The sequence below is a fragment of the Patiria miniata genome, unplaced genomic scaffold (genome assembly GCF_015706575.1).
Source record: "Patiria miniata isolate m_02_andy unplaced genomic scaffold, ASM1570657v1 HiC_scaffold_3, whole genome shotgun sequence".
Classification (NCBI taxonomy): domain Eukaryota; kingdom Metazoa; phylum Echinodermata; class Asteroidea; order Valvatida; family Asterinidae; genus Patiria; species Patiria miniata.
The window spans coordinates 39543096-39571007 of record NW_024037069.1 but is presented as its reverse complement, the minus strand read 5'-3'; the positions used below and the strand labels follow the sequence as shown (position 1 = coordinate 39571007).

At 38.9% G+C, this 27912-nt stretch overlaps 1 protein-coding gene across 2 annotated transcripts in view; it reads right to left on the bottom strand.

Moving 5' to 3' along the window:
• Positions 1 to 23413, bottom strand: part of LOC119737353 (rho GTPase-activating protein 44-like) — a 42672-nt gene extending 19259 nt beyond the window's left edge. For both annotated transcript variants that reach the window (XM_038211644.1, XM_038211645.1), the window contains exons 1-7: positions 22792 to 23413; positions 14434 to 14473; positions 12178 to 12279; positions 4056 to 4132; positions 3437 to 3548; positions 1183 to 1259; positions 177 to 282 (exon numbers count right to left, since the gene is read on the bottom strand). In XM_038211644.1, coding sequence (XP_038067572.1) covers positions 177 to 282; positions 1183 to 1259; positions 3437 to 3548; positions 4056 to 4132; positions 12178 to 12279; positions 14434 to 14473; positions 22792 to 22847 — 570 coding nt within the window. In that variant the 5' untranslated portion in view covers positions 22848 to 23413. The remainder of the gene's footprint in view (positions 1 to 176; positions 283 to 1182; positions 1260 to 3436; positions 3549 to 4055; positions 4133 to 12177; positions 12280 to 14433; positions 14474 to 22791) is intronic.
• Between the last annotated feature and the right edge of the window lie 4499 nt (positions 23414 to 27912).

Below are 27912 nucleotides of genomic sequence, written 5' to 3'. Positions count from 1 at the left end.
TTGCTTTCCAGTCATTATATTTTTTGTGCTTCATATATTTTTAAATATGAAATATACTTTTTGGGGTTTGGGTTCCGCTTTTTTTGACTCACCCTGTACTGGTACTATCTCAAGATCCCCCTTTCTTGACTTAAAAGCCAGGGGGATAAAAATGGGGAAATTCAAAGCTGCCAGACCTTGCAAGCGTCCACCTTCCACTGGCACTGTTCCATCTCTTCTCTGATCGCCTCCACTTTGGTGATGTGTTCCCTGTCGGTGCCCTTGCTTGCCGCTGTCTGATATCTGTCAATGTTCATCAATTCAGATCAGTCCACAAGAAGATTCTCAGTGAAACAACAATACAAGCTTTTTTTTGTATTTCTGCTCGATCAAATTCTTTTAACCCTAACTCCCTTGACAATTTTGTTGGACGGAACCTCAATCCTGCAAAATCCTCCAACTGCCTCCATGTAAAAATTGCATACGGCCTCAATCCTCCAAAATCATCTGTTATTTTTTAAATGTGGTCATTGGAGGGGTGACCACTGCTCAATCCTGCAAAATCCTCCAGCAATCACTGTTAATGAGGCAGAGCCAGTGACATCCTGGAGCAGTGCACAGGATTTCAAGTATTAATCTACAATGTAGGCCTTAATTTATGCACAGCTGAGCATAAACAACACAAGGTCCGGCCTAAGACCTTGACACAGTGCGTCCTCTGAAATCAGCCACACATTTTTGATATAGCCTGAATCCTGCAAAATCCTCCATTTTGCAAAGAGGATTTGGGAAGTTTGGGGTTGATACAGCATCCGCTGTGCATGTAATATGGAGAATGTAACACCCCAGATAAAAGCAGACCATGGGGAACTTCTATGATAAAATACAAATAGAAAATAATGTACAACAAGTTTGATATTTTTCTTCCCTATCCCTAACTCCCTTGTACTTCCTCAGGACTACCCTGCTAAATCCAACAGAGTCCAACCGGACTTTCCTGTTCAATCCACTGTGCCTCATTTTCAGTTGTCCGCTGAATCCACCGGAGTCCAACATGGCGTTATAATGTGGTTCAGTTGCCTGCTGAATCCAACATTTTGCATGAGGAATGTACACAAGGGGTTAACTGCTCAATCCAACAGGCTCCATCAGGTATGTGACATAGTTGGATCCTGTTGGATTCAGCAGGGTTAGGGATCTTACCTGCCCTTGGCCGAATCCAGATCCAGAGTCAGCTTGTTCAACTTCCTCTTCAGAGCCATTACACTGGGGATTTCATTCTGAGCACAAAAATATTGCGACATATTATTTCAAATCTACCGGTACATGTATGTTATAAAGACCAGTTTCTGGTATTTGTTCATGGCTTACATCAATGCCATTTATCTTGTTTTTTGTAAGTTTGTTTTGTTTTCTTGTTCCATTAATTTCAACGTGAGTGTTTTATGTTTAAAGTGTTTTTCCTTTTAATTTCACTTCGTCTGTGACTGCATGTTGTTTAAGTCAAATAAATATTCATAATAATAATAACCCAGAGTACCTGTGTATAAACACAGTTTGAACATTTGTAAGTGCCAAATTATTATCTGTGATAAATATGAAAACAAAAAATCCATACATGTGGGGCACTTTCGGGTAGATCATTTGTCATTTGTGCATTTTTTTTCGCTTGAAGCAACAAAGTGCTCAAAATCTATAGACAGGTGCTTAACAACTAACCATATAAAGTTTTAGCTCTGTGAATGCTGTATATTCCAAGAAAACAATATTCCATGTACAAAACAAGGTGTGTACATGTACAAACTATTCAAGTCAGTGCATCACTTAAAACTTCCTTTCTATCAAGATAACCTTGGCCCCATACATGTATGACTTTACCATACCGGTAATAGGTCCAGTTTTACAGGCATGGAACTAACCCCAATACTCACTCCTTTGGTATTTTACAGATAGGTTAAGAGTGAATCAACCAGCTGGAATGTTAACAGATTCCATTCCTCATTTTACATCTTAAGATACCGTGGGTTACAAAGACATTCAGAAGTCCAGAAAACAAATTACTTGAGAATTTGCGCTAGTCACAATACAGGGTGAGTCAAAAAGTGACCTAGATATTTTTTCTTTTCTTAAAAAGCAATCAAATTTGATACGCCAACCAATCATGTGTTAAAAGACTATGTTCTTCCACTCATCTGAAAAAAAAACAATTACTGAAATTGATCCAAGTTATCATAAGTTCCCATCTTTTAATAAAAGAACCTAGTTTTTAGCTGTCCATGGAATATGCCATTGGAAGCTACTGAGCCGAGTGACCATCACAGATTACACACAGGCAATCAAATACAAATGAGATTTTAATCATTTGGGTCAAGAATGAAACATTCTTTTTACAATCAGATTTTGTGTTTTGAATATGAGGAACAAGTCAACTTTTTTCCCCTGAAATATTGATGGCGATTTTGTCTGTTTTCCCTTGCATGTTTTCGTTCATTCATGGAGGTGGGAAAACGTCCATGTTTCATTGTATTAAATAGGTATTCATCAGTTCGTAGAACGGTAAATGATCAGTGGTGGAAAGCTGAAGTTTGTGATCTTTTTATTGAAATAAACATCGCCTGGGAATAGAGTACACAAAAATTACATGACATTTTCACCGCTACTAGTCAATAACATGTCATTTATCCTTATGTTGTTTTTATGAAATGGGCGAGCCGCATATTTTTTAAAATATATATTTTCAAATTCGGTCACTTTCTTTTTGACTAACCTTGTATGGAGATTTCACTGTTGGAAGTACAAATCCTGAATTACCCCACTAGCCATACAAAGGTTAAATTGTAAAATCATGGGCAAATTTTTATGCAGCTAGCTTAATACAAAAAATTAGTAAGCACAAACAAATACATGCTAAACAAAAACAGGCTACCAGCCAAAATGTCATGTGATGTACATTGATTGTGAACGGTAACCAGCTGATTTGTGCTTATCATATAAATTTGCTAAGCATTTTTATCCTGCTTATCAGCTCCACGAAAAGTGGGCCTTGTTTGTTGATATTACGAAATGAAATGCGCTGGGATAAGGCCACATTTTTTTGTCATATTTCCTAGAAACATGGAATTTGTAAAAAGTAAGCAGAAAAAGGTTTTTGTTTACCAGGCTTTCAAAATGTACTTGAGTATCTACCGTGTAAAACATGGATTGTAAACTGCAGGGCAATGAATGCAGTCTCAGTGCCTATCAATCATGTCAATAGACCATTATCATGTTGCGGCCATCTTGATTTGTTTCCCATTCAAATCAACGTAACCAAAGCGAGGCTGGAAGGAAAAATAGTCTGGTTCCTTTTTGCACAAAAATCATTATCATTCAGTACTGTTATTGGATACAGGGAACATGACTGAAATGGTGGCAGCATGATAAAGGCCTATTGATGTGTGTTCATGCTCGCACTCACTTCTAGGAGCCCACTGAATGGGCTGACGACGAGGTCCTCCAGCCCCATCTCTTGGCTGGTCAGCTGTTGGCCGATGCTTGTCCAGATCTCGGCCGTCTTACCGAGGGTCAACCTAGGAGTGTCGGGACAAGATATCTGGGTTACTCTACAAATTTAGTGTCCAAAGTGTGACATTTTTGCTGTCCTGGTTACCCTGGTAACTTGCCATTCAAGTATCATTTAGAATGCTTTCTAACAATTTTTTGATTTGTTGGGTAGGTAGTCATGGTAGTTTGATATTCATATTCACCCTTGGAGGATGACTGCATTAAAGAGTGCATCTAGAATTACAAAAAAAATTGCTTATGTCAGACGTAACAAAGACAGAGGGGAAGAATTGGACCCCACAAGAATGACCCATCTATTTGTATCCCTGAAATTACATTGTGTACCCACTCTTGCTGAAAAATATCACCTACTAAATTGCATGTACGGTATAGCTTTTAAACAGCAATTGCTTTTGTATGAGTAAAAACTAAAGTACACTATCTTTTATGTTTTCCATACATACATGTACATGTACATTCTTTCTGGAGTTGGTGTACATGTACAACTGGTTTCTGAGCATTCTGATGCTTACCCAAAGATGGAATTGTCGCCCAAGGCTTGGCTGGAGTCCAGCATGCTCTGTCCCAAGACCGTTTGAGGAAGTTTTCTCTGAAAAAAAATATACATGTAAAGTCAATATCAGGACATTTAGATATGCCTGACTGTGGTATGATGCGATAAAGTTTATACAAGAAATCTGGTCTATTTAATGTTGGAATTCACCCTTCACCAACATAATTTTGATGAGTACTACTTGTAATAAGTCAAAACCGCCCGAAAGTGCACTGCCTTTTACTCCCTGTACCGCCCAAAACCACAAATGCACTCTATAACTGATTTGTCTGTAATATTAATACACTGTAATAAAATGTGGTACAAGTGTTAATGGGTAAATATAAGAATCAGGTCTGCAATTTTAAAAGTGCATTAAAAAAAAACACCACCAACATGTACTTCTTTTCCCAAATTCTTTTGAATGTCTATGCTGGGGCTGAGTACTTTCGAATAAATTTAATAAATTCCAACTTGGACTTCATCAAATATGTATTGATTTTCAAATGCAGCGATCCAGTTAAACATGCTAAACTGACCACCGATCGGGATTTGCGTGCACCTGCACTAGTCAAAAGATTTCAAACGAGCTTTTTAAAATTCTATACAGAATAGGTAGCAGAATGGCCGACATTTGACCGATTTTAGGAAGAAATATTTCTCATGGACGCTCTCCAATCATGCGCGAAAGTGGCATTCAACAAAAGTGTGGCATCTGACAAACAATCAAACCACACAACTTATACTACGTGTCAAAGAAAAACATATCCTGTTTCTGATCCAAAATAAATCTGTTGCATACCAATTGAATTAAACCACAATTTCAGATCATGTGAACAAGGCATGACCAATTTTTATGGAGTGAGTTTCCTCTGCTTTGTGCAAGACGGTGGGATTTAAATGCCATACGAGAAAAAAAAACAGTCACTTTCAGAATCTGCCACTTTCGACTTGGCATCCTCTAATACAGCGCTGGAGACGGTGGCGGAAGGCGCGTGCTGCAGCTGAAAGCTTCTGAAGGAATGCAGGATCACCCCTGATGTCATTGCACACCTCCTATTTAATGTATTTGGTTTGCTTTTGGTACTTACAGTTTTACGGATGATTTAGGGGATTTTTTGGTCAATTTTTGGGGGGAGACCGACAGATTGACACCAAAGTGACATGTAGAAGATCTGTTGCCAGAGCTTAAAAATATGCTATTCGGATATATCGGTTGATGATCAAATATTCGAAAATTCGGTATACTTGGCTCAGCACTAGTCAAATAAATGCTTGATGTAAACTCTTTGTCCAACTACAGTACAAAATATTCATTTCCTGCAAATTAACTTTGTCCTGGGAAAACCACCAAAAAAAACGCCAACATTTTGGATGTCTTCATTGCATGTTCATGAAGTTGACAATTATTCTGAATAATGCAAGCAAACAACTCTTTGTCCAACTACAGTAAAAAATATTCATTTCCTGCAAATTAACTTTGTCCTGGGAAAACCACACACAAAAAAACGCCAACATTTCGGTTGTCTTCAGTGAATGTTCATGAAGTTGACAATTATTCTGAATAATGCAAGCAACTTCCTTCTCACATGATACGCCCATGGTTGACATGGTTAAGGTTACTGACGGTACGTGTACATTTTGTAGGTTGATAGTTTTGTTTTCTATTTCATAGGAAGATGACTTGCTGAAACCGTGACTGTGTCTCAAACAAAACAATGGGGTCATAAACAGAGTCAGAATGCAAAGAGGAAGTTGGCATGATACAAGAAATGCTCGTAGCTGTACATGACTTTCAAGGCATGATTGAATGCACAGGCCTGCACCCATGTAATGTATACTGTACATGTACAAATGTATGCTTTGCTTTTCCTGAAGAAAACAAAAATTCAAACCCTAACTATCCCAAAAGCTTTTAAATTGCAGGACCAGATTTTGCAGTATACTGTATATATTTGGTAATATTCAGGACTAAACCCTGCAAGCAGTGTAAGGCTAATCGCAAATGTTAAGGACACATACATGCACATGTATAGAGAGTGTTTGAGGCTAAATACGTTTCTTTCATTGTTGATTTTTCAGGAGATTTCCTTGTAAAAAAATACCCAGGGAGTTGAGCTTTTTGTTTGGTATTCAATTCAAGGCATGTAGGATCGTTTGCTTTTCATGCGTTTTGTTCGTTTTCAATAACATCAAAAATCCAAAGAAGAATGTTCGAAACCAAACCTGTTGCAGTTCCAGCTCAGTGGATACTAGACTTTTTGAGAGAAAAAAGTAAAAAAATAAACATGTGCAACCTTTTGATTGTCTACAGAACTCTTTATTCCCAAAATTCAGTCAATTGACTGATCATTGGAAATCACCTACATTTCTTGATTTCTTCTAAATGACAGCAAGCCAGACAGAACAATTTCACAGGGTTTAGTTTAGTACCAGTATGGTCAATAATGCAAGTATTGCTTGTTGATAATACTTAGGTACATTGGAACAAATATTTTGGGATAAATGCAATTGATCCTACATATATGCCTTTATTTAGATACAGACACAAATTTTTCTGGTTTACAATGGGATACATTTTGTAAATTTTGAAACTAAAAGCAGGGCAAATTATCTTAAGTGCTGTTGATATCAAAAAAATTGATGCACAAGTGCACGTACATATGAATGTTTTGATACAGATGTAGTCAGAACTGTCAGAAAACTTGTTGCAAGACAACTGTAAAGTTCAATGTACAATGTAGATGCCTCTCAATGTGTGTATAGGATTTTGATACTTTCAAATATTGTGAATAAAGGTTTGCATACACATTAAATTACTAGAGCGCTCATTCTTACATGCGGAGATACTTTGAATCCTCTCTGCGCACAGACATTTTGAATTCATGTGTGTGTGTATGTAGAACATAGTGAAATTAGATGGAGTGAATTTTGAAAGTGTACTCTAAATGCAACGCGCATGTACAATTTAAGCGCGTCATGACGGTTCAAAACGTCATGGCAAAAATCGCCTGCAGTAGATACGCGCACGGGTTTGCGTTGTTTGCGCAGAGCAAAATTAAACGCTCATTTACTGATCGTGCGTTTCGGTTTTGGGGGGTATTGGCTTCGATAACGCACCTGTATAGAATACAAACGCAGATTTGCAAATAGCCGTACAAAAGCCGTTCCAGTTTTCCATAGGTTTGTGCGCGAACATGGATGCGCCCAGCAGGCATCACTTTGTACATCAAGTCAGCGCTCTAGTAATTTAATATAGCTCTATGGGTACAATGCATACTACATACACGTACGGGTCCGGGTATGTACATCTATCCAAATAAGTACATGTACAGAACTGTAGTAGCAATCAGCTTTTTCCCCCACACTTTTCAGAGTAACAATACCTAGTCACGGAACACTAACTCACAAATGGACAGGACTGAAATATATGAACTCCAACACGGAAATCACGCTTGAATAAAAACACACAAATTGTACACACTCCCTCCACTGTACATGTACATGGTTCTCTTTGCAAGTGCTAAAGTCATAAAGGAAACTTCATCCATGGTTAATCCAATGAGGATGATCAATTTTCACAAAAGGCAGTCTTCTTTTTCCTCCCCCCCCCCCCCCCCCTGTACATTTAAATTTATATCAAAGTGCCATAGTTCTACCACAGAGAAACTGCATGGAGGGTTGTAATGTAAATTTAAAGGGCCATGTAAAAAAAAAAAGTTTTAATGCAATCCTTGAAAAGGCACCTTTGTGTTTTATTTAGCTTAATTTTCATTTTCATTTTGATATTTTCAAGGGTATTTCGGTGCCTTTTGGTTTTATGCTTGCAAATTTCCGTATTCATGAGCAACAGTGTGATGTCATTTTAGGCAGAAAACTCAATGTTATTTTATACAGCAATTTCAGCACCAAAAGTTGCCAGAATTTTGGATATTTTGCTGTTGTGAATTTCTCTTTTCTTTGGGGTTTCATTGAGTCAGTAAGCCAATGAGCAAACTTTTCTCACAAATGTTTTCAATGAGCAAATTTCTGATTTCACAACTTGAACAGAAAACCCCTAAACTGAACAGTGTCTTCCTGAAATGACATCACAGTAACAGCGCCCTCAGTTGTCAAGAAAAGCAAGGAAAACTTTCAACGTTTAAAGAATTGCACTTTTCAATAAAATTAACCCAAAAGGGTGTCAAGTAAATTTCTTACAAAGTTGCACAAAATGTGTTCCTTCGTAAAAATTTATGTCATGCATGTCGTGTATAAAACCTCATGAACGCCTAAAGCCAATATTTCCTCAGAATTGCACCTAAACATTACATGTAGGTACATACACAATGTTTACACAATATACTCTACATGTGTGTACTTTTTTGCAGTTTGGTTTTGTTCCGTACCCCAAAATAAACTTAACGAAACCTTTAGTGCGTGGGACGGTTGGGAATTGGTGGTGTGGGAAACACCGACAGGGAAATCCAAGGAAACACGTCCAGGAAATAGGAGCTCAAGTGGGAAATACTGGGGAAGTACTTGTGAGCCGAAGTTAAACTTTTAGGTCCATTTTTAGCTGGAAGAGGTGTCATGTGCTTAAAGGTAATATGTGCAACATTTGCAAACATCAAGAAAACAAAACTCCCAAATTAGTATGAACTGCCTTACACATGTACTTGAATGTAAGTGAATAACAGTCTCAAGCATCCTGTGAATTCATGGCACCTGGTATGCAGTTATTTTCAAGAAAAGTGGATTTTTTGTATCATTTTCCAACGATGGTCGGCCGATCCTTGTTGAAACAGAACCTAACTTTTTTCAAATTATGCCCCCAATTTTCCAAATTTAGTTAGTCCATGTTTTGTTTGCACTCCGTTACACATCTGAGAACAGGTGCAAGCCAGCTAGTCTGGTTCCCTGACCTGAAAATGCCCTAATGTCTATAAATTAGTTCACTTCGTCAGAAGCAACTAGGGAACCAGACTACAAGGACAACATTTTTTCTTGGCTTTTTCACATCTTTGAACATAAAACAAGTCAGTGTAACAATATTTGCTATGAAATACCAACCCCCAAAGCCATCCATTTCTGAAAATTACAATAAAAGCAAATGTTGTATATTACAGTACAGGCTTGAAAGTGTGTCTGTACATGTAGGTTTGTATTTAAAGCAAACACAAGGCAGAATTATATGCACACATATAAGCTCTATTCACGGGGGAGTAACTTCACAACTTTACAAAGTTGAAAGGTTAAACACATTGCCACTTGGTTAAACACACAAACTTGATACGTTATCTACCAATCTACAGTATCTACATATTTTATCTACAACTGGTTGCTTCCTTTACATTGCAGATACAAACTTTTTGTATACAAACGTACACGTACATGTACAATGTACATGTAAGTGTGCAGTTCACCATGTTTGTTAAAAAAAAAACTTCGGAAATACTCTTTATACCTGTAGAAAAATGGGACATGTTGATCTTTTGCCAAGATACTTTATGCAAAACCTAACTGAACTTCCTTGCATCTGTGTAAAGAAGTTGGTTTATTTGGTCAGACAATTACCGGGTAATTTTGGCATTTCCTGGCAGTTTACCATAATGTGGAGCGTTTTCGCAAAATGAGACAAAACTCGGCAGAGGTCGAAATGAAGGTTTGTAGTTATTAGAAAGAGAATAAAATCCTCATTACAATACTGTTTGTTGCACTTCAATCGGGCATTCCGTTGACAAGTTGTTTAAACTTTGCATTTATCAACATGTCTAAAAAGTAAAATCCTGAGAAAAAGGCGTAGTCGTGAAAAATGAAAGATGCCAATTGATTTTCCTTGAAAGCACTTTTATTCTACAATTTTTTTTTTTTTTACTATAAATTTCTTAAAAATATGTGTAGTAGGCATAGCAAAGACTACAAATAAAAATAAATCTGAAAATCAAAAAAAAAAAAAAAATTCAATTTTTTTTCATTTTTCTCCACTACTGCCTGTGGCCAGTTCCATCAAATGTTGCCAGAACGCCTCACATGTTTGTCTGAACAATAATGGACACCAGTCACATTAATTCTTTAACTGTAAGTTACTGCAAAGGAAATGGATACGCTGCATGCAGCAGCTGAACAGTGATTGAAACCGTTTCATTTTGCCAGAGTAGTTATCAGGTTATCAAGTGTAATTGAAGCACCTGGTATAGGCATCAGTTCTATGTGAAAACTTGACCTTGCACTTCAGTTGAAGTACACCCAGGCATGTACACCTACACATGTACAATGTGCATGTACTCTATGACAACAGCTTCATTGTACATGTTAGTACAAGCCTTTCTGATATAACTTGTATGCCAGATTGAACTTTCAGGGATTGAACTTTCAGTGATAACCTTTTAACGCCTACATGAACATGAATTCCTGAACAGGGGGACCAAAAATGACAAAGAAAGGAGGAAGTTTGAGTTGTTTGGACTGCATTTGTTATCACACAAGCGTGAGTGGAACACAGAATAATGAAGTGTGTTTGTAGCATATTAGGAACACAGACGCACTACATTTTCCGTCTTCCACATGTGAGAGTGGGACAATGAGTTAATGGCGAACTTGGCACACAATAACGATTGGAATGCTTTTCAGCAGTTATGCAGCAGGTAGCACTCGCATCTTAGAACAGCAACAGGGTGGTATATGCACTGTGGTAAACGGGATTTTTTGTTTCGGATGGCATGCGCTCAGAGGGATAAAAAACAACATACATGTATATCCCACATCATAGCAGTCAACAATTGTTTCGTGATATTATGCCAGTAAGTCAAAACGATAAATGAAATCACGGCGATGTAACCTTTGATAACTGCAGGCTTTCCTCTCGGACATGAGACCGAGCAGTTGGAGTTCTCAGTCTCGACCGCAACGAATGCAATGTGATATGCATTTCATACACTGGATACGTGGCCATTCTAGACAAATGAAATTACTGTATCCAAGCACACGATATAACAAAACGAATTGTTGCCATGGATCGACCAATCAGTATCGAGGACTCAAGTTTGCTTGAAAATAAACTGGTGGGCAGTAGATGGCGCTTCGCAATAACCCACGCGAGCTTCCACATGCCAGACACACTGCGCGCATACAGTCGTGTTTTACTATACTCTCGAGGACAATGCTTTGTGTTTCCCTTTGTCCCTGTAATATACATGTAACACTCTCCCATAACACTCTCCCAAGCACATAATTGTACGAAAGAGGACCTTTTTCAACACAAGACCCAACTCCGAGGACTGAAAGGATCTGTTGTTCTCCCTTTGTGTGTTGGTCCTCGGGGGTTATGTAGAACACGTACACACACACTGGTTTAAATACACCTGGCGCGAATCATCCAGGATTGAGTGCCAAGCACACGCTTGTGGACTCTGCATCGACATGAACGCATAGGTGCGCAGTTGCAGCAGCAATGGCATTCAAGTGCCTTCAATATTGGCACTATTACAAGATTTGAATTTTTTTTTAATTCCCCCCCCCCCCCCAACTTTCACTCCTGAGTATACACTGAGTATACAGTGTATAAACGTCGGTGAAGGGCAAAACCTAATTTGATTTATATCACCCCGACGCAAAAATTCAAATCTTGTAATAGTTTATGCGGTACCCGCTGCTATGTACATCAGATTCGAACCAGCCAACTGATCCCGTTAGCTCTGCACTAGAAAGCAGGAGGTCGTGGGTTCGAGTCCCACCCGAGTAATTTTTTCCAACTTTCACTCGGGTGGTAACACACTGAGTATACAGTGAGTATACAGTGTATAAACGTCGGTGAAGGGCAAAACCTAATTTGATTTATATCACCCCGACGCAAAAATTCAAATCTTGTAATAGTTTATGCGGTGCCAATTTGAATATTGGCACTCGTATCATTTTTATAGTTAAGTTGATACTTGTGAACAAAGTTCATAGGGCTTCAGTTACAAAGATACAGACAATGAGACCATGTTTGAAATTACCTGGCTACAGCTTGCTAATTACACATGTGCCCAAGGAAGCGGCTGAAGCCTCTTCCCATAGGCTCATGTGTTACAGCCAGCCATAGCCATTAATTCAGATACGGCCTAAGATATAATTTATACCGTTCTCTTCTCCACGTCTTGGCCACTTCCTTGTAGACATGCTGACAGCTTTTTGACTGTTTTCTGGCAGGCATCCTTGATGATGTCAACTTTCTTCTCACACTGAAAAAAAAAAAAAAAAGATTTTTAAGTTGAGCAAAGAATTTGACTGGAGCAGGGTATGAATCTGCAACCTCCAGATTGCTGTTCCGGTGCTCTACCAACTGAGCTAGCCAGCCCTGTGTTGGCGGTTCCCCATTTTGTCAACATCGTTGTTCAAGGGGCGTTAGTCAGAAGCCATGAACCCACACATGCAATGTAGCCAGGGATCACGCCAGAAGTCACAATGCTAGCAACATTAGCAATGTTGCACCTGGTCAGTTACCCTGTTTGGTTTATTTGGGGGGGGGAGGGTGAAGTTCAACAAATTTCTTCTCCATTTATGACTTCGAGAAATTATTTTTAAAAAGTCAAGCAGCTGATTTCACGAAACTTTACGCAATGGCGCAAATCTACTGGCATCACAATTTATTGTGTAAGTTGCACAACATTTCATGCTGCGCAACGTTTCCCTTATGACACATTTCACAAAAATCTCATAATGCATTAGTCCGCGACTTGCACAATCAATTACGGCGTAACTTGCGCAATCATTTTTGTGGGCATAAGGTGTGGTGTAGCGACTGAAAATGACCTATTTTACAAGTAAATCGTGATCGTTGTGGAGCCTGTCATTGCACAACTTATCAAGGTTGATACAAGACACCACAACTTTGTGTTTGAAGTAAATGAATTGCTCTTTTACAAGTGACAGAAATTTTAAAGTTGCCGCACGAATCCCGAAGAAAGTCACACAAAATTATTTTCAAAATGGCGGGCTGAGGTGATTCAACATCGGTTTCAAGAACAAAACAAATCATACACTATCCTCGTCCAAGATGTTTAGATTATTTAAAACGTTGCGCAGCTACGCCAAGTCTCGTGAAATCGATCATAAGCTTATTGCGCAGCTGCGCAACACATTTGTTGCGTAAGTCCTATGCATGGCACAAGCTACAAGTACGTACTTTTTCGTGAAATCGTCTGCAGGATTATCAAGCTTGTACGTGAGTAGTGTTTACATGAAAATGGATCTTTACAATTTACATACAACTGGTACTTGAAATAATTTGTTTACTTTTTTGACTGATTATCATTCCTTTCGAACACTTTGCTTTCCGCATGTTTGTTGCGAAAGAATAGTTCCTTTGTTCCACTTGATAGCTGGGCTGAAGTCCAATTTTAACATGAAATACTGGTCTAAATATTTCATGTGTTACAAGTCCACTGCACCAAAGAAATCATTTGGTACAGAAATCATTCGACGAAATAATTTTGCACTAATCTAAGCATGGAGATTCTAAAGTACCGCGTCTGGCAATTAAGATTAGGTTTGGGTACAATGAACTGGTACCCTTGAACATACAACTCTTTCACTGAAGAGAGTTTCAAAAGTCCCGGTTATGTTTGCTTAATATTACTTGGAAGTCAAGGTAAGGAAAAACCCTTACACAGCATCAAAATAATTGAACCTTTTTTGTTTAACTTGTCTTGGAATTGTCCCATGGAAATTCTGTGAAACAGCCATTTTTCTCCCTACATGTGTTTAAAGGGTACATGCTATTTATAACAGCTTTCTTGCTATGTAACTATCGGTATGACTTTCCATCTGCTTTGTAGCAGCAACAGGGAGAAATTTCAACATTTTAGTTTTTATGCTAATGAAAATTTTCATACTCATGAGCCAAAGCGTGATGTCATTTAAGGCAGAACAGCAGTGTCTCCATAGCTTTGTGTACAAATATATATTAACATTTTCTTCATTTTCTTGGAGTATGTTCGACCTTTAACTTGTTTATCATGTTAAACAGCTTGTTTGGACAAAAGTAGTGGACAATATTTCTTCAAAACTTTTTTTTTGAGTAAATGTGAAGGACTTATTTTTGTACTGTTCATATGCAATTTTGACAAGGAGTACCTTGTGTGACAAAAGCAAAATAACGCCCTCTTACATGTACATGTATTGATGAAAGGATTTGCTAATAATTGAAAACTTACCACTTTCTTGTCACTTCGAATGAAAACAAGTATTAAGATCACGTATGTATTTTCGCAACACACAGTAATGTGCATGTTTTCTTTAAGTGTGTCAAAGTGAACCTCAAATTAACTTACAGCGCGACGGGTTTTCTACTGACATAAATTGTCTAAGAAACGAGAAAGATTTTGGTGACCTACCTGTTGAAGATCATCATTCAATACTTCTGTTTTCTCTGCCCTGTGAACAAACAAAAAAGATTACTTGTCAATCACAATCTCCAATATTTGTCACAGTTACCAATGTTTATATAATTTGTATGCTACTTGAAACCATAGTTTTTATTGTGATATGTGAGGAAACCGCAAGGTGGGGCTGAGGTGATGTGATGGGCTCATATCCCTGGTTTGTAACATGATTCCCATATCAACATCATCTTTTATTTCACTGAACGTGAAAATATGAATTCTGCAGCTTGCTATGACAATGCCAGTTGTGATGCCAAAACAAAAAAAATTGTGTTTACGGTAACCTGACCTACATGTACAATGGTATGGATTTTTTTAGGCCAACCTCAAACTTTGTATTGTCATGCTTGGCCAAAGGGTTGTTTTTTTTAATAAAAAAGTCTTAAAGAGTTTTTGTGTTCTTTTGGTTAATTAAATACCGTATTTAAAAAAGTTAATTAAACAGAATAATGTTCAAGGTACCGGTACTCCGAAGTAAACACCGTACAATGTAAGTATTAAAATAGCAAGAAACACACCAAAAAGTTACAAATAATCTTATTTGCCTACCTACGGTACCTACCTGGATAATTTTTAGGGCATTACTGTAATGGTAAACACACAATTGTTTTTCTCGGCCTAATTACGGTACATGTACTTTGGCCTGAAATGAGAAATTTACTTAAGGGCAATTCCAATGTTACGAAAGGAAGCGTAATGTCCAGGACAGAGCCAGTTAACCATTATGTCTAATTAATGATTCAGAGAAATGAACCGAAACTCCTAGTCTGTAATCTCCTTGACCATTACTAGATGGTGGATACATACATTTTTTTTGTTACTTGTATGTACATGTACAAGATTTGAAAATACATTTTCGGATTTATTCGCTGAACTCTGAATTTCTTATTAGGCCAACAAAAAAAAGTCTCCGGTTTCTGGTATGGAGCTTGCCCAAAAAGTGGTGCGGCGACGCGGCTTTTTTTTTTTTTTTAACCTGTTTTTTTTGCTTCAAATGTCGGCTGATGACTGCAAATGGTGCCCGACTAAACTTAGTGCAAATATTATGGGAGACCAGAGAGGCCACATAAAGCTTATTCTCGATCATAACCCCATCTAAAAACACGTTAACATTTTGCAGCAGCAGAATTCCAGTCAAACACGTGAGTTTGGCGGTTTTGAGACATCATCTTTCATTGAAAAAAAACTTTTTCATTTTGCCGACGCGCATGGCTACGGTGACGCGAGCGCATACCAGAAACCGGAGACTATTTTTTTTTGGCCTTAGCTCTGTCACAGACGTTACATCACACTGGAATTACCCTTGACCGTCCTGTGCCCTCCGATGACTGCAACATTTACTGCCGCAGGAAATTTTGGAAAAAGGGCAAACCGTGTGTGAATCACTCACAGAGGATGTACCGGTAGCTTTACATTACAAATCATAACTGGAAAAACCACAATGGGAAATAGACTCAGCTCATTTGTACTCAATATTAGTCTGATGATTTGTAATAACAAGCCACATCCTCAATGAGCGAAACCCTGATTGCTACACAAAACTGTATTTCCCAAGTTTTGCAACATTTTCCTGGACATCACAAGTTCAAATCCTACTGCACATTATTGCTTCGCTCAGACTTACAATATTGACTGCAAGTGAACCTCATTAGATTCCCAAATAGTTCATAAGATGTTACTTTATAGCAGAAAAAAATGTTGCTTAGCAAAGTTGGTTTACCAGCCAAATACCATACATTTATATTAATATTGACTGGTCCTCTGATGTTTGCTTAGCACATACATGTATAACATTACTAATTTTGCTAATATAGCACTATATACTCTGTTTGGAAGCTCCGTGAAGCTGGGCCACAGTTAGAAACTCACATTAATTGATACTCAACAACCAGTGATAGCGGTCTTTTCTGATCAGTCCTAAGCAACTTTGCTTCTGTCAAAGTACAAAATTAAATGTATACAATGTAGCCGGACATTGCTTTAAACTTTCAAACTAATCAATGCAAACATGTATACATGTGTATGTACATGTATGTACGGGTATGTGCGCAACAATGCCAAAATGGGCACATGTGGTCTAGCGGTGGAGCACAGGATTCATGATCATGAGGTTGTGGGTTCGAGCCCCACCGTGGCCATGCGTGTTGTGCCCTTGAGTAAGGCGCTTTACCTCAATTACTCCACTCAACCCAGGTGTTAAATGGGTACCGGCATTATTCAATGCTGGGAAGGCAACAGACTCGCTGTGGAGGAGGTGTGGCAATCCCCCCCCCCCCCCCCCCCCCCCACAGCAGCATATGAGTCTGGCCCAATCGCTAACGAAAGAGAGTGGGCATTCCGTTCCTGTAACACAGGTTTGTACAAATGTGTACATAAATTTACATATAGAGGGAAGAAGTTTTTTAATTTTTTCTAAATTTATTTCTGTGTGGAACTCGTCACTGAGTGGGGGGGGGGGGGGGGGTTTCACCCCCTCCCCCCCCTCCCCCCCCCCCCCCAACAGGCCTGACATGTACAGTGTATGTATAAATTTTCCAAGTTGTTTTCTTATCAAAAGTTTGCATCTGTACTGGTTTATGTCAACCATATACTGGTATAGATGTACACTGAATGTACATGTACTTGTGCTCCCTGGAAGAAAAATAATAGGGGCCTGGCTAACACTACTAAGTCACTTCCTTTCCTAACCTTACACTTTCAGCCAGCGGTGCAACTGTCTAGTGACACTGTGCATGCTGGATTAAATGAAAGTGAAATTTCAGCCAAGATAATTTAGCAAGGAGGAAATATCATCTGAATCAGGGAACACCAAGTCCCCTGTAAAAGTAGTACCTCATGTTTGGGTCCTTCTATAATTTTGGGGTCCACTTTTTTCCTGTTCCGTGAAATCTGATGTAATATTTTGAAGTCATTCTTAAAAGCTTTATGCAATGTAAATGTGTTAATGCAATCCTTGAAAACGAACCTTTGTGTCCCATTAATCTTATTTTTTATGTTCAATTTTTGTTTTCCCATTTTCAAGGGTATGTTGGTGCCTTTTTGGCTTTAAAGGGAATGTACATCATTGGCAATTGTTGTAATTTTCAGAAATGAACTATTTGAGGGGTTAGTATAATAGATCAAATATTGTTACACTGACATGTTTGAAGTTTTGTGTTCGAAAATGCTGGAAAAACTAAGAAAAACAAAAATGTTCGAGGAGTCTGGTTCCCTGACTCCACTAAAGATGAAATGGATCAATTTATAGATGCCAGAAAATTGTAAGGTAATGGAACCACTCTAGCTGGCCTGCACCCATTCACGAACATGTAACCAATAGCAAACAAAATTTGGACTGAACAAAAATGGTAAATTGGAGCAGTAGTTGAGAAATAGTCAGGTTTTTCCTACGGTGGTCGGCCGACCACTGTTCGAAATTTATACAAAATACCAATTTTCTTGAAAATGACTTCACACCTGGTGCCATAATTGTACAGGATGCTATAAACTGTCATTTACCAACATCCTAGTAAGGTTTTTCGTAAAAAAAGGGTAGTTTTGTTTTCCGATGTTTGCAAATGTTGTAAATTCCCTTTAATGCTCATTATGTGAACTTCCATCTTTGGAAATTACCTTTTATTGTTTTCTTCAAAATGACAGCATGCCAGACGGAATAACTTCACAGGGAGTTTAGTGTCATTAACCCTAACTCCCTAGCATGATTTACTAGGAACCATACCAATCCTGGCAAATTCCCACACCATATTGGAAACTGCACACACATAATTTCTGACTTAAAATTAAAAGACTTTCAGTTTAGGGGTAGTGTACCCAGCCATCCCGACAGATTCCAACAAAACAATGCTGTTGGGGTTTGATGGGTTGAGTTCTGTTTAATAGGGTTAATATCTTCCAAACATGTAAGCTTTCCAACAATAATTTGGTCGGTTACTTTGTGGATAACTGCAAATGTTCTACGCTAACTGAGCCGGTTGACTAATTGGCTTCCATGCCCCTACGTTTGTCTAGACTTGCACTATGCATCAGTGTACATGCACTTGAATAGAAGGTGTGTGACTGTCTTAAAGGGAATGTACAACATTTGCTTTTGCTGCAATTTTCAGAAATAAATGGATTTGGAGGATTAGTATGTTATAGAAAATATTGTTACACTGACTTGTTTCACGTTTTGGGTTCGTAGATGCTGGAAAAACCAAGAAAACCAATCATATTATTGTAGTCTGGTTCCCTGACCCCACTTAAGATAAAACGGACAAATTTATAGACTTTGGGGAATTGTAAGATCAGAGAATCAGTCTAGCAGGGTTTTAGTTTTCACATGTGTGTAATCAATTGCAAAGAAAATGCAGACGAACGAAATATAAAAAAGTAGGAGCACTTTTTGAAAAAGGCCAGTTTTCTCCAACGCTGGTCGGCCGACCAGCGTTGGAAAAATACAACTTTTCTTGAAAATGTCAGCACACCAGGAGCCACAATTTCACAGGATGCTTTAAGACGGTCATTCCCTAACAATCCAGTAAGGTATTTCGTGATAATTTGATCATTTCGTTTTTTGATGTTTGCAAATGTTGTATCTTCCCTTTAAACTGTACAAAGTGTGAAGGTTTTTATACTTCACAGATTTGTGTGTATTTGACTACAAGGCCCACCTGAAGGCAATGCAAACATCCAAAGGTGCATTATCTGATGTACAAACCCACTGATCACTCATCAATGCAATCCAAGTTCACAATACCGGGTATCAAGCGCTATCACCCTCGACCCTTTAAATGTCAATAGAGTTGGGGGGCAGGGCAGCTAGTCCTTGTTACAACACTGTACATACATGCACAATGTATACTCAACTTCAAGGCATCGCATTTCAAACTACAATTATTTACATTATCATGAACTACGTGTGGCCGTTTCATGAGCAATTTGTATGATGGCGGACAATCATGACGAATTACACACGTACATGTGCATTATAGTTATCCTATAAGAGTTGGTAACTAAACATGTTGTATTCTCCTTTCTTTACATCCAACACATTTCTTAAGTAAGATTTGAGGCTTTGCTTGGTGGAGATACTAAACAATGAAAGGTTTGCGGAAACACCATGTGCGAATAATTTCTCAACTAAGAGAATGGTTCTGAAAAGAACCAGAGGTATAAACTCTAGTTTATAATTAGGCCTATATACATTATACGACTTTATACCTCTGGTTCTTTTCAGAACCATTCTCTTAGTTGAGAAATTATTCGCACATGGTGTTTCCGCAAACCTTTCATTATTTAACATTTTTCTTAACATTTTCCATACAGCAAAGATAAAGAATGGAGTATTCACCAAGTCTCAATTCAGTTTTATTTAATGGGATATTTCTTCAATCATTTGGCACCAGACTGACCAGAGACACCACCAAAGTGTTTTATACATATGGAGCATTACAAAACTAGCCTGGCAAATGTCCTTTTCTTTAATAAAAATTGACAATTCAGTACTTAATGGCATGACTGTGTAAATAATATGAACTTTGAAGCTTGGTTCCATTTTTTAGAACAGTTTACTTGTGCAATGTGAATGAAGTGATGGACTGGGTTTTTTTTTCATTGGCCAACTGGTCTAGGTTTTTTTCTTCAAGTTTTCACTATCTCAGTTTTGGGAATCTCAATGTCCCAAAAGTTCAGGCAAGCTCTTTGACTAACTTCAAAAGTCGAAAATAAAATGTCTTTAAATTTTAAAGACGGGGCATATTTGTGAACACTTTTTGTAATGTTGAAAACAGGTGCGATAACCATGTAAACTTCCCCGACTTAATCATCATTGCTAGTCCAAGAAATGATGCAAAGATAAATCAATCATATTGTTGTTAGTACAGTGTTCATTGCTCAAGATTTATATTCGTATAAAGACAACAAGGGAATCTCCAACATCAAGGGTTAAGATTAAAAAAAACAAATTCCCTTGAAACTTTGTATATTTTACACTGCATCAAAAGTCTGTAGATTTCATTTTATTTGCAGTATGTTCACAAACAATTTTTTTGTGGGTGCTATCCAACATTTTACGTATACAGGTATGGGACAAAGTTAACGTTAAGAATCTGTCCAGCTATAGGCCTACTGGAAAAATATTAAAAGGATATTCATAAATACCTAAGACAGTTTACGCATTCCTATTGGTCGAGAGCCCGTCACGTGGCCGGTCTTAAACGGATGATAAAGACATGGCTACCTTGTCTTAAACACTTTTCCAGTGTCACAATAAAATGTGGACTCCTAAAATCCAGTGCCTCTTATCCGTTATCGTTTCATTGGTTGAACGTTCACAATCCTCACGTAGGCATGCGCAACACTACCAGGGAGTCAGAATTTTATAGTTCTAAATTCAAAACGCAACGCGCCAGGTGCGTTCTGCGCGACATCGCGCAGAACATGATACGCGCGCGTCAATCTCCATAAAAGGGTTGTTTACATCTTACTCGCCAGCTGAACACTCCATTATTTTGCAAGACGGATGTTTCAAAAAGCATAGAGTGAATTTGTTGAACGAAATCGGGATGTTTTGAACGAATTCTATTTTTTTTTTTTACCGAAAAGGTATTTATGAATGGGAATAAATATGTGCTCCGTCGGTATTTATCACTCTGTTTAGGACCTTTTAGAGTCTGGGTGCTGATAATTACCCTCGCCTCTGGCTCGGGTAATTATCAGCACCCAGACTCTAAGTGGTCTTAAACAGAGTGATAAAAACCTCCGGAGCACACATTTATTCCCTTAATAAATGTCCATACAAGTTTAAATCAATACTCAAACAACACTTGAGAGTATTCTATACATGTTTACATGTACATATGTATAATAAAAGCGCTCAATTAATTTCTGTTTAAAAAATTTCACCAAGATTTTATATATAAGTTATGGCGCTTAAGCACATTTTAAAGGGAATTATGGCCTGGAATGCGCCCCACTGTGCTACAAAATGTGTTTCAAACAAAATCATATGAATTGGACAGATCATTTAAAGGTAGGATGTAAACGTCAACACAACCATCCTTTAAAAACTAGGGCGGAGGGGGGGGGGTTGTGTTATTCTTGCGAGAACCATGCAAGAACGAATTTTGGGGTCACAATTTTGTGTATTACGTGAAACACACACAACCGACAACATGTACAGTTCATTGAATATTGAGACTGCTTGAAATATGCTTATACCACAAAATTTCAACCGCGTCCGATGTAAACAACAAGGTTGTTTTCGTCTTTTCTCGGGAACGATGAAACATTAGGTTAGTTTCCTATCAAGCAGACATTTGAAATAGGATAAGTATCATAAGTAGACAATCCAAAACATGACATTTTCGGGGGTTTCAGGCCAGAATACCCCTTAAAAGGTTACATGGAAATGGTTGTTTTCTTTTCAACCGATTTTACTTTGCTTGTCAACTGAAACATTGTTTCTGTTTCTTTTCTTTTCTGTTCTGTTCTTTTCTTTTCATGCTTTTAATCAAATCGTCTTTTTATTTCAGTGGATTTCATTTTCTTCTTCGTAATCAGTGGCTTTGGAGGATTTGTTGTTAAAGGGAAATAAAGTCCGAGAACATGGAGAACAAGTCGGTTGAATGATAATCTGGTTTCAACAACCAAAGATAATGACGTTGAATAATACAGGTCAGGGAACCAGACGATTCCATAACAATAGCAGTTGAATATTGCATTACAGCTACCATAACAATAGCCAGTGCATTTTTTTTTATTGACATTAACTTTAAAAACATGCAAATGACAAATGATTTATACAATGAAATCATCATCATCTAGCAGTCACAACTGCGATCTCGTTCACGCCACAAGTCATTATCCATCAATATGAACGGAAGGTCTTCAATTTCAACTCTTTAGTTGGGCCGTCAATACTTTGCACAAAGCTTGTTGGATTGTCGTACATGTACATGATGGCTATAGCTTTGACAATCTCATCTGGGACACTGTAAGTGTAATTCAAGAGGATTATGATTCTGTTTGTGTGTAGTTTTCCTTTTGGACAGATCTAACGGAGCTAGGCCTATGGAGGGTTCAAACTTTTCCAATAGGGCAAGATTACCATATGCGAAGTTCACTAATTTTCCTCTGTATTGACTAACAAGCCCTCAGATAGCAATTTCATGTCATCAAAGTCAATTTGAGCAGTGAGAAAATACAAGCATTTTCTTAGAAAACACTTGGAATTTTTCAGTTCAATCTCATAGGGTTTGTACACAGGGTGTTGAGTGAACTTCGTATGGAAATCTTTCCACCTATTGTAACATTTTTTTTTAAATGTCTCACCTCAGAATATTCTGCTTAGCCAGCTGCTTCATACGATTATACTGTTTGCCCATCATCTTGAAGTTGTTTTGATGCACTGTGTGGCACTGGCAGATGCAAAAAAAATGTAGGCCTACTACATCCACAAAGACAGTCCAAGTCTCACTCTTACTCTTACTAGAAAAGTATCTGCTTTAATGCCTGACGTCCTTTCTAATTGTAAAGTACTCTCTGCACGGACATGATGATTGTTGTCAACGTACAATCACTATGTTCCTGGTCCTGCAGGATACAGGGAAGCAAGGCCAACAATCCTAACAATGTGTCGCGTTAAGGTGCGTACTCGACTCGACTCCCGTATTGTTGGAATGGGATGCTATTAAAATACACTGTTCGCTTCGTGACAATCGGCTTTTGGTGAAGTGCAGTTGTTGGGTTTTTTTCATGTAAGCCTACACTGACTAGACTAACTACGGCTCTGGCTTGTTGTGACAAAAGACAGTACTATTTTGGGAATGTTAGCATGACAGGCGTGCTGGTTGGCGCAATGAATATCAGCAAGACATCAAACAAATGCCGCAGAACCGAAACAAGGAAGTGAACCTACAAATCTGAGCACCGACTGTACTGAAATGAAGGCAGTGCGGTTTCCTGACATCAACACAGCCCTTTAACATGCATCCCGGGTAGGGTGAACCCGACTATTGCTATTACAGTATTAGACTGGAACTCAGACCTCGTGGAATGAGGATCATAATGGCGAAGAATATTTCTGAGGATTGAGGGCTCCGTGTTGCTAGGCACTTGTTTCCTGCAGGCGGATTGGCAGAGAGCGCTATAAGCGCTTTCAACATGTAAGTCAACTTGACCACGTGGCACGTGGCAATATTATCAAAGGGTGCATTTGGGTAGCCAGTCATGAGGTAAATTATTGCTCGATCGTCTCTCAGTGAATTGCACATCTGCATTGCATGCAGTGTGTCAAGGGATAGACTTGATTAGCGAGTGTGCTAATTTCTAGCCTTTTTACCCAATGTAGACAGTGGGGGCGCACAGGGGAACGTGCCCCTCCCCCCTCCCCCAGCGAAGGTCCGTACCCCCTGGGTTCCCCCATTTAAAATCTTGAATTGAACAAAAACAATATATCGGTTGCCTTCAGTGCCATGCCTACCTTGAAAAAAATTGGTGCACCCGCAAGATGCCCTCTAAACCCTACATGTAAAGTTACACTGCTGATTGTTAGATCTTTTTTTGTTAAATTTCGCAATGAGTTTTATTGTGCATGTTATTTCTGTCAATTGGGTAATAAACCAAACCAAACCAAACTTTGCTCACCCGGGTCGACTCGGTTAGCCAACGGTATGCCGTCATACTCGAGGCTCACCCTGCAGTGTCGTGCGCGTGGAGCAGAACCAGCGGTAATTACGTCACATGCATGCCGGTTGTTCATTCCAAGAAACAGACAAATTTATTTTGTCGGCCGAGAGCGGTAAAGCTCAAGTGGAAGTCTAAACATAAAATGTATTTGAAGTCTAAACATAAACATTTATTGAGCTCTTTGCGACTTAAGAGGCTATAATTCCTGTCTGACTTTGTTACTTCTCTCGATTGACGGAAAAGCAGTCAATCTCAAAAGTAAGATTCGGTCCGAATGAGAGTGTTTTGTCAAATGCGGTCACGGCTACGGACGTCACTGAGGATCGTAATGGCCCGCGTTTGAGCGTTCGACTCGATTGAGCCCGGCTTTCGTGTGGCTAGTCCGTCTGCCTTTACCCGAGTCGATCGGCCGAATGAGCTACTCGAACGTACTCCAAGTACATTGTTGCTTTTGTGTGTGTTTTCTTCAGCTCTTAGCATCTATGCGACATTAAACACCTCCGACGTAAAGGCTGGTTCAATATGGTAAATTTAGAACTTCAAGAGCCAGAAATTTGTTACAGAAAGATAGTTTAGCCTAATTAATTTCTAAGTTTTTCGAACAAGGTCGAATGCACTCGTTTTCAATACAGGCCCAAAGTTATGCAGAAGTCAGCTTCGGCTCTTTTGGACTGGGATGTCAGTGAGTAACCAAGGTGGCTATGATGGGCGCGTTCCTCAAGCCATTTTCTCGACCCCTGTTCCGTTGAGGCCCCCAAAATGGCCTGCAACCGATTTCACGAAGCCCTGCGACGCGTCGCAACTCGAGTTACGACGTGTAACACGTCGCAACTCGCGACGCATCGTATCTTCCATTTCACGAAAGTTGCGATGTGTTGAACGCGTCGTAAGTTCCTTGACAACGGCTTAAAACACGTCGCAAGTTACGACGTGTCTAGTGGTCATCGCAAAATAAGAAGAGTCATTTCTAAGCCAGTTTTATGCCACAAACATTACATTAACGAGATCATAATACCGAGGCAATGTGTGTAAAGTTGTAAATAGAAAATTCATTGAATAATTATGAATTAGACCGGAAATTAGAGTTGAAATTTCAAAGTAGCTATACAGTCCGATGAGAGCTTGTTTTCCTTCAAAATTGCATCGCACGGCCGCCATTTTGTTTTACGTTTTAACAAATTTTGAGCTGAGATCCGACGACTCTTTGTTGAATATCAGACGACTATTTACTGTACGCTGACTAAAGACATAAAACAGTCACCGAGTTGTGCTATAAATACACATACGACGCGTCGCACTTACGACGTGTTTCGTGAAATGGATCGCCGGACGTGTCGCAGCTGCGACGCATCGTAGGGATACGACGCGTCGCAGCGCTGCGATGCATCGTAAGTTACGAAGAGTTTGATGAAATCGGGTGCTGCCTCAGTTTTCGTTTGACCGACACAACATAATATATTATTTTGCAATTTATTTTCTTGATTTTTGTTGTTGTTTTTTGATTTCTCTGAAATGTTCTTCAGATTTTGGATTTTCCTCAAATTTCGTTAGATTGTTCATTTCCTTAGAAATTTCCTTAGGACTTTAAAACTTCCTTAAAAGTGGAAGCACTGGCCTAAACTCGTACCCACCACCCTGCTGGTACGTACGAGGCACTGGCCGGGCGGCCAATTATTTTTTCCCAAATGAGATCCGACAATATCAAAAGAGGTCGCTCTCTCTCCCTCTCTGCGCGATGCAGATGATGTCTATAGGGCCCAGCGGCGTGGCCCCCGTGAAAAAAATTGTGCCCCCCCCCCCCCCCCCCACTAAATTTGGCAAACGGAGAATATCAGAGTCCTCTAAGTTACAATGCTTAGCTCGTTTTAATAAGATAAAATGCCTTTTTTTCACGTTTACTTTGTATTTTTCACGAAAACCCCTTTTTTCACGATTGGTTGTTTATTTGAACGTCCCGTGGACGGATGGAATAGCGTCATCTATTGTCTGAGTATTGACCAGAGAAATCTGTTCGTTTTTAACAGCGCCCTCAAAATTGTATCACTAGAGGGCGCTATATATCAGCCACAGTCATAAAGCATGAACTTTTCAACTTTCAACCTATTCCCCCATGGTGTCGATTAGAACGATACAACCATGCTCTCTCGCCCCGGTACTGGCTCATTTGCATGTTCGAAATCTCTCACATTATATAATTAAGCTAGGTGTGGAATAGTCTGGTGCCTAGCCATGCTTTTAAAAGTCACTGTTTGTTCTTGTAAAAGATGTCTCAAAATAAAGAATATCAATTTTTAAATGTAGATTGTCAGAAATGTACTGAATATTTCAGAAATGGGTAACATCACTGTATCCGGATGAATGAGCTAGGAAGGTCTATATGAAAGAGGTCAAAATCAGCTCTGTGACCAGTAAGTGCACAATGGAGAAGTGATCAATGCGAATAGGTGCTTCATTGATAAGTGAGACAATCTTACCGTCACTGATCACTCAATTCTTTTCATTTGTCTGGTAGTTACATAATAAATTTATGATCCTGTGCCCTCAACATGACCGCCTAGTTCATGCTCCGACAGCACGTCCCACCATTCCTTACGCTGATTCATCTCAATCCACTATCTCGGTTTTCAACTCCTCAATGTTTAATAGCTACTTAGTGGCGTGATGAAAACCTTGTCTTTGAAGTGACTCGTCAAGAAAAAGTCACGAGGGATCTGGTGATCTTGTGGCCATTCAACTCGATGGAATAAAGCAATCACCCTGTCAAAAGCTTTGCCCAACGATGCATGCCCCAGCCCACAGCAGCAAGTCTGTGTGGCAGTGCCCGGGCCCACCACATCAATTTGAAAACTCCACATCGCTGTCTTGGGAAGATCAACTTCAATATGTAGTACCATAAAATCATTATCACATCCAGACATTAGGCTGGCCTCTGCTACCTTAAACAGCAAAAGAATAACATGTCTGCCCTTCCACTCAGGTAAAAACTTCGCACAGTGCAGATTTAGATCTCTTTCACAGAAGCCTTGTTTGCTCAGTCATCCATGGCAATGACATAATGAAATTAATACCATTGGACAGAGGACATCCTGGCATTTTCCCTTGTTGCCTCTTTCTGAAATATTCTTTACATTTCTGATAATTTACGTCCAAAAAATGGGTATACCTTATTTTGAGACGGAATTTACATGACTAGGCCATCAGCCTAGGTTCAAAACTTTGGCCACCGGTATCAAATGAGGGGAATAATCGTCATTGCGATTTTTGGCAAGGTTTACACCTCCGGAGTTGGAAAATATGTGATAGCATTGCAGCGGTGGTAGCTTTTTGGGTGTTATCACCCTTTTTTTTCAAAATGTCCATCAAAATGCTTGTTACCGCTCTAGGGGCGGTATACCTTGCGCATGCTCACTATAATCATTAACGCCCTGATTTGATACTGACCAAACCCCAGGCTGATGGCCTACACGGTATTTGGTTGACAAGTGTACACAGGTAATCAGTTACATCGTCGACAAACACGTGGTATTTTTTTTTTCAATGTTGTAATGTTATACATTACATATTATATGTAGTAGTTTGTTTTTTACATGTAATTACTGGATTTATAAGTTTTAATATATCTTTTTAATTAATGATTGTATTTTTTATAACCCGTTCTTTGTCAAGGCCATTTTAATTTCACTCCTGAGGGATAATAAAGTTCAATCTTATCTTATCTTATCTTATCTTATCTTATCTTATCTTATAATCTTACCCATCCAGCAT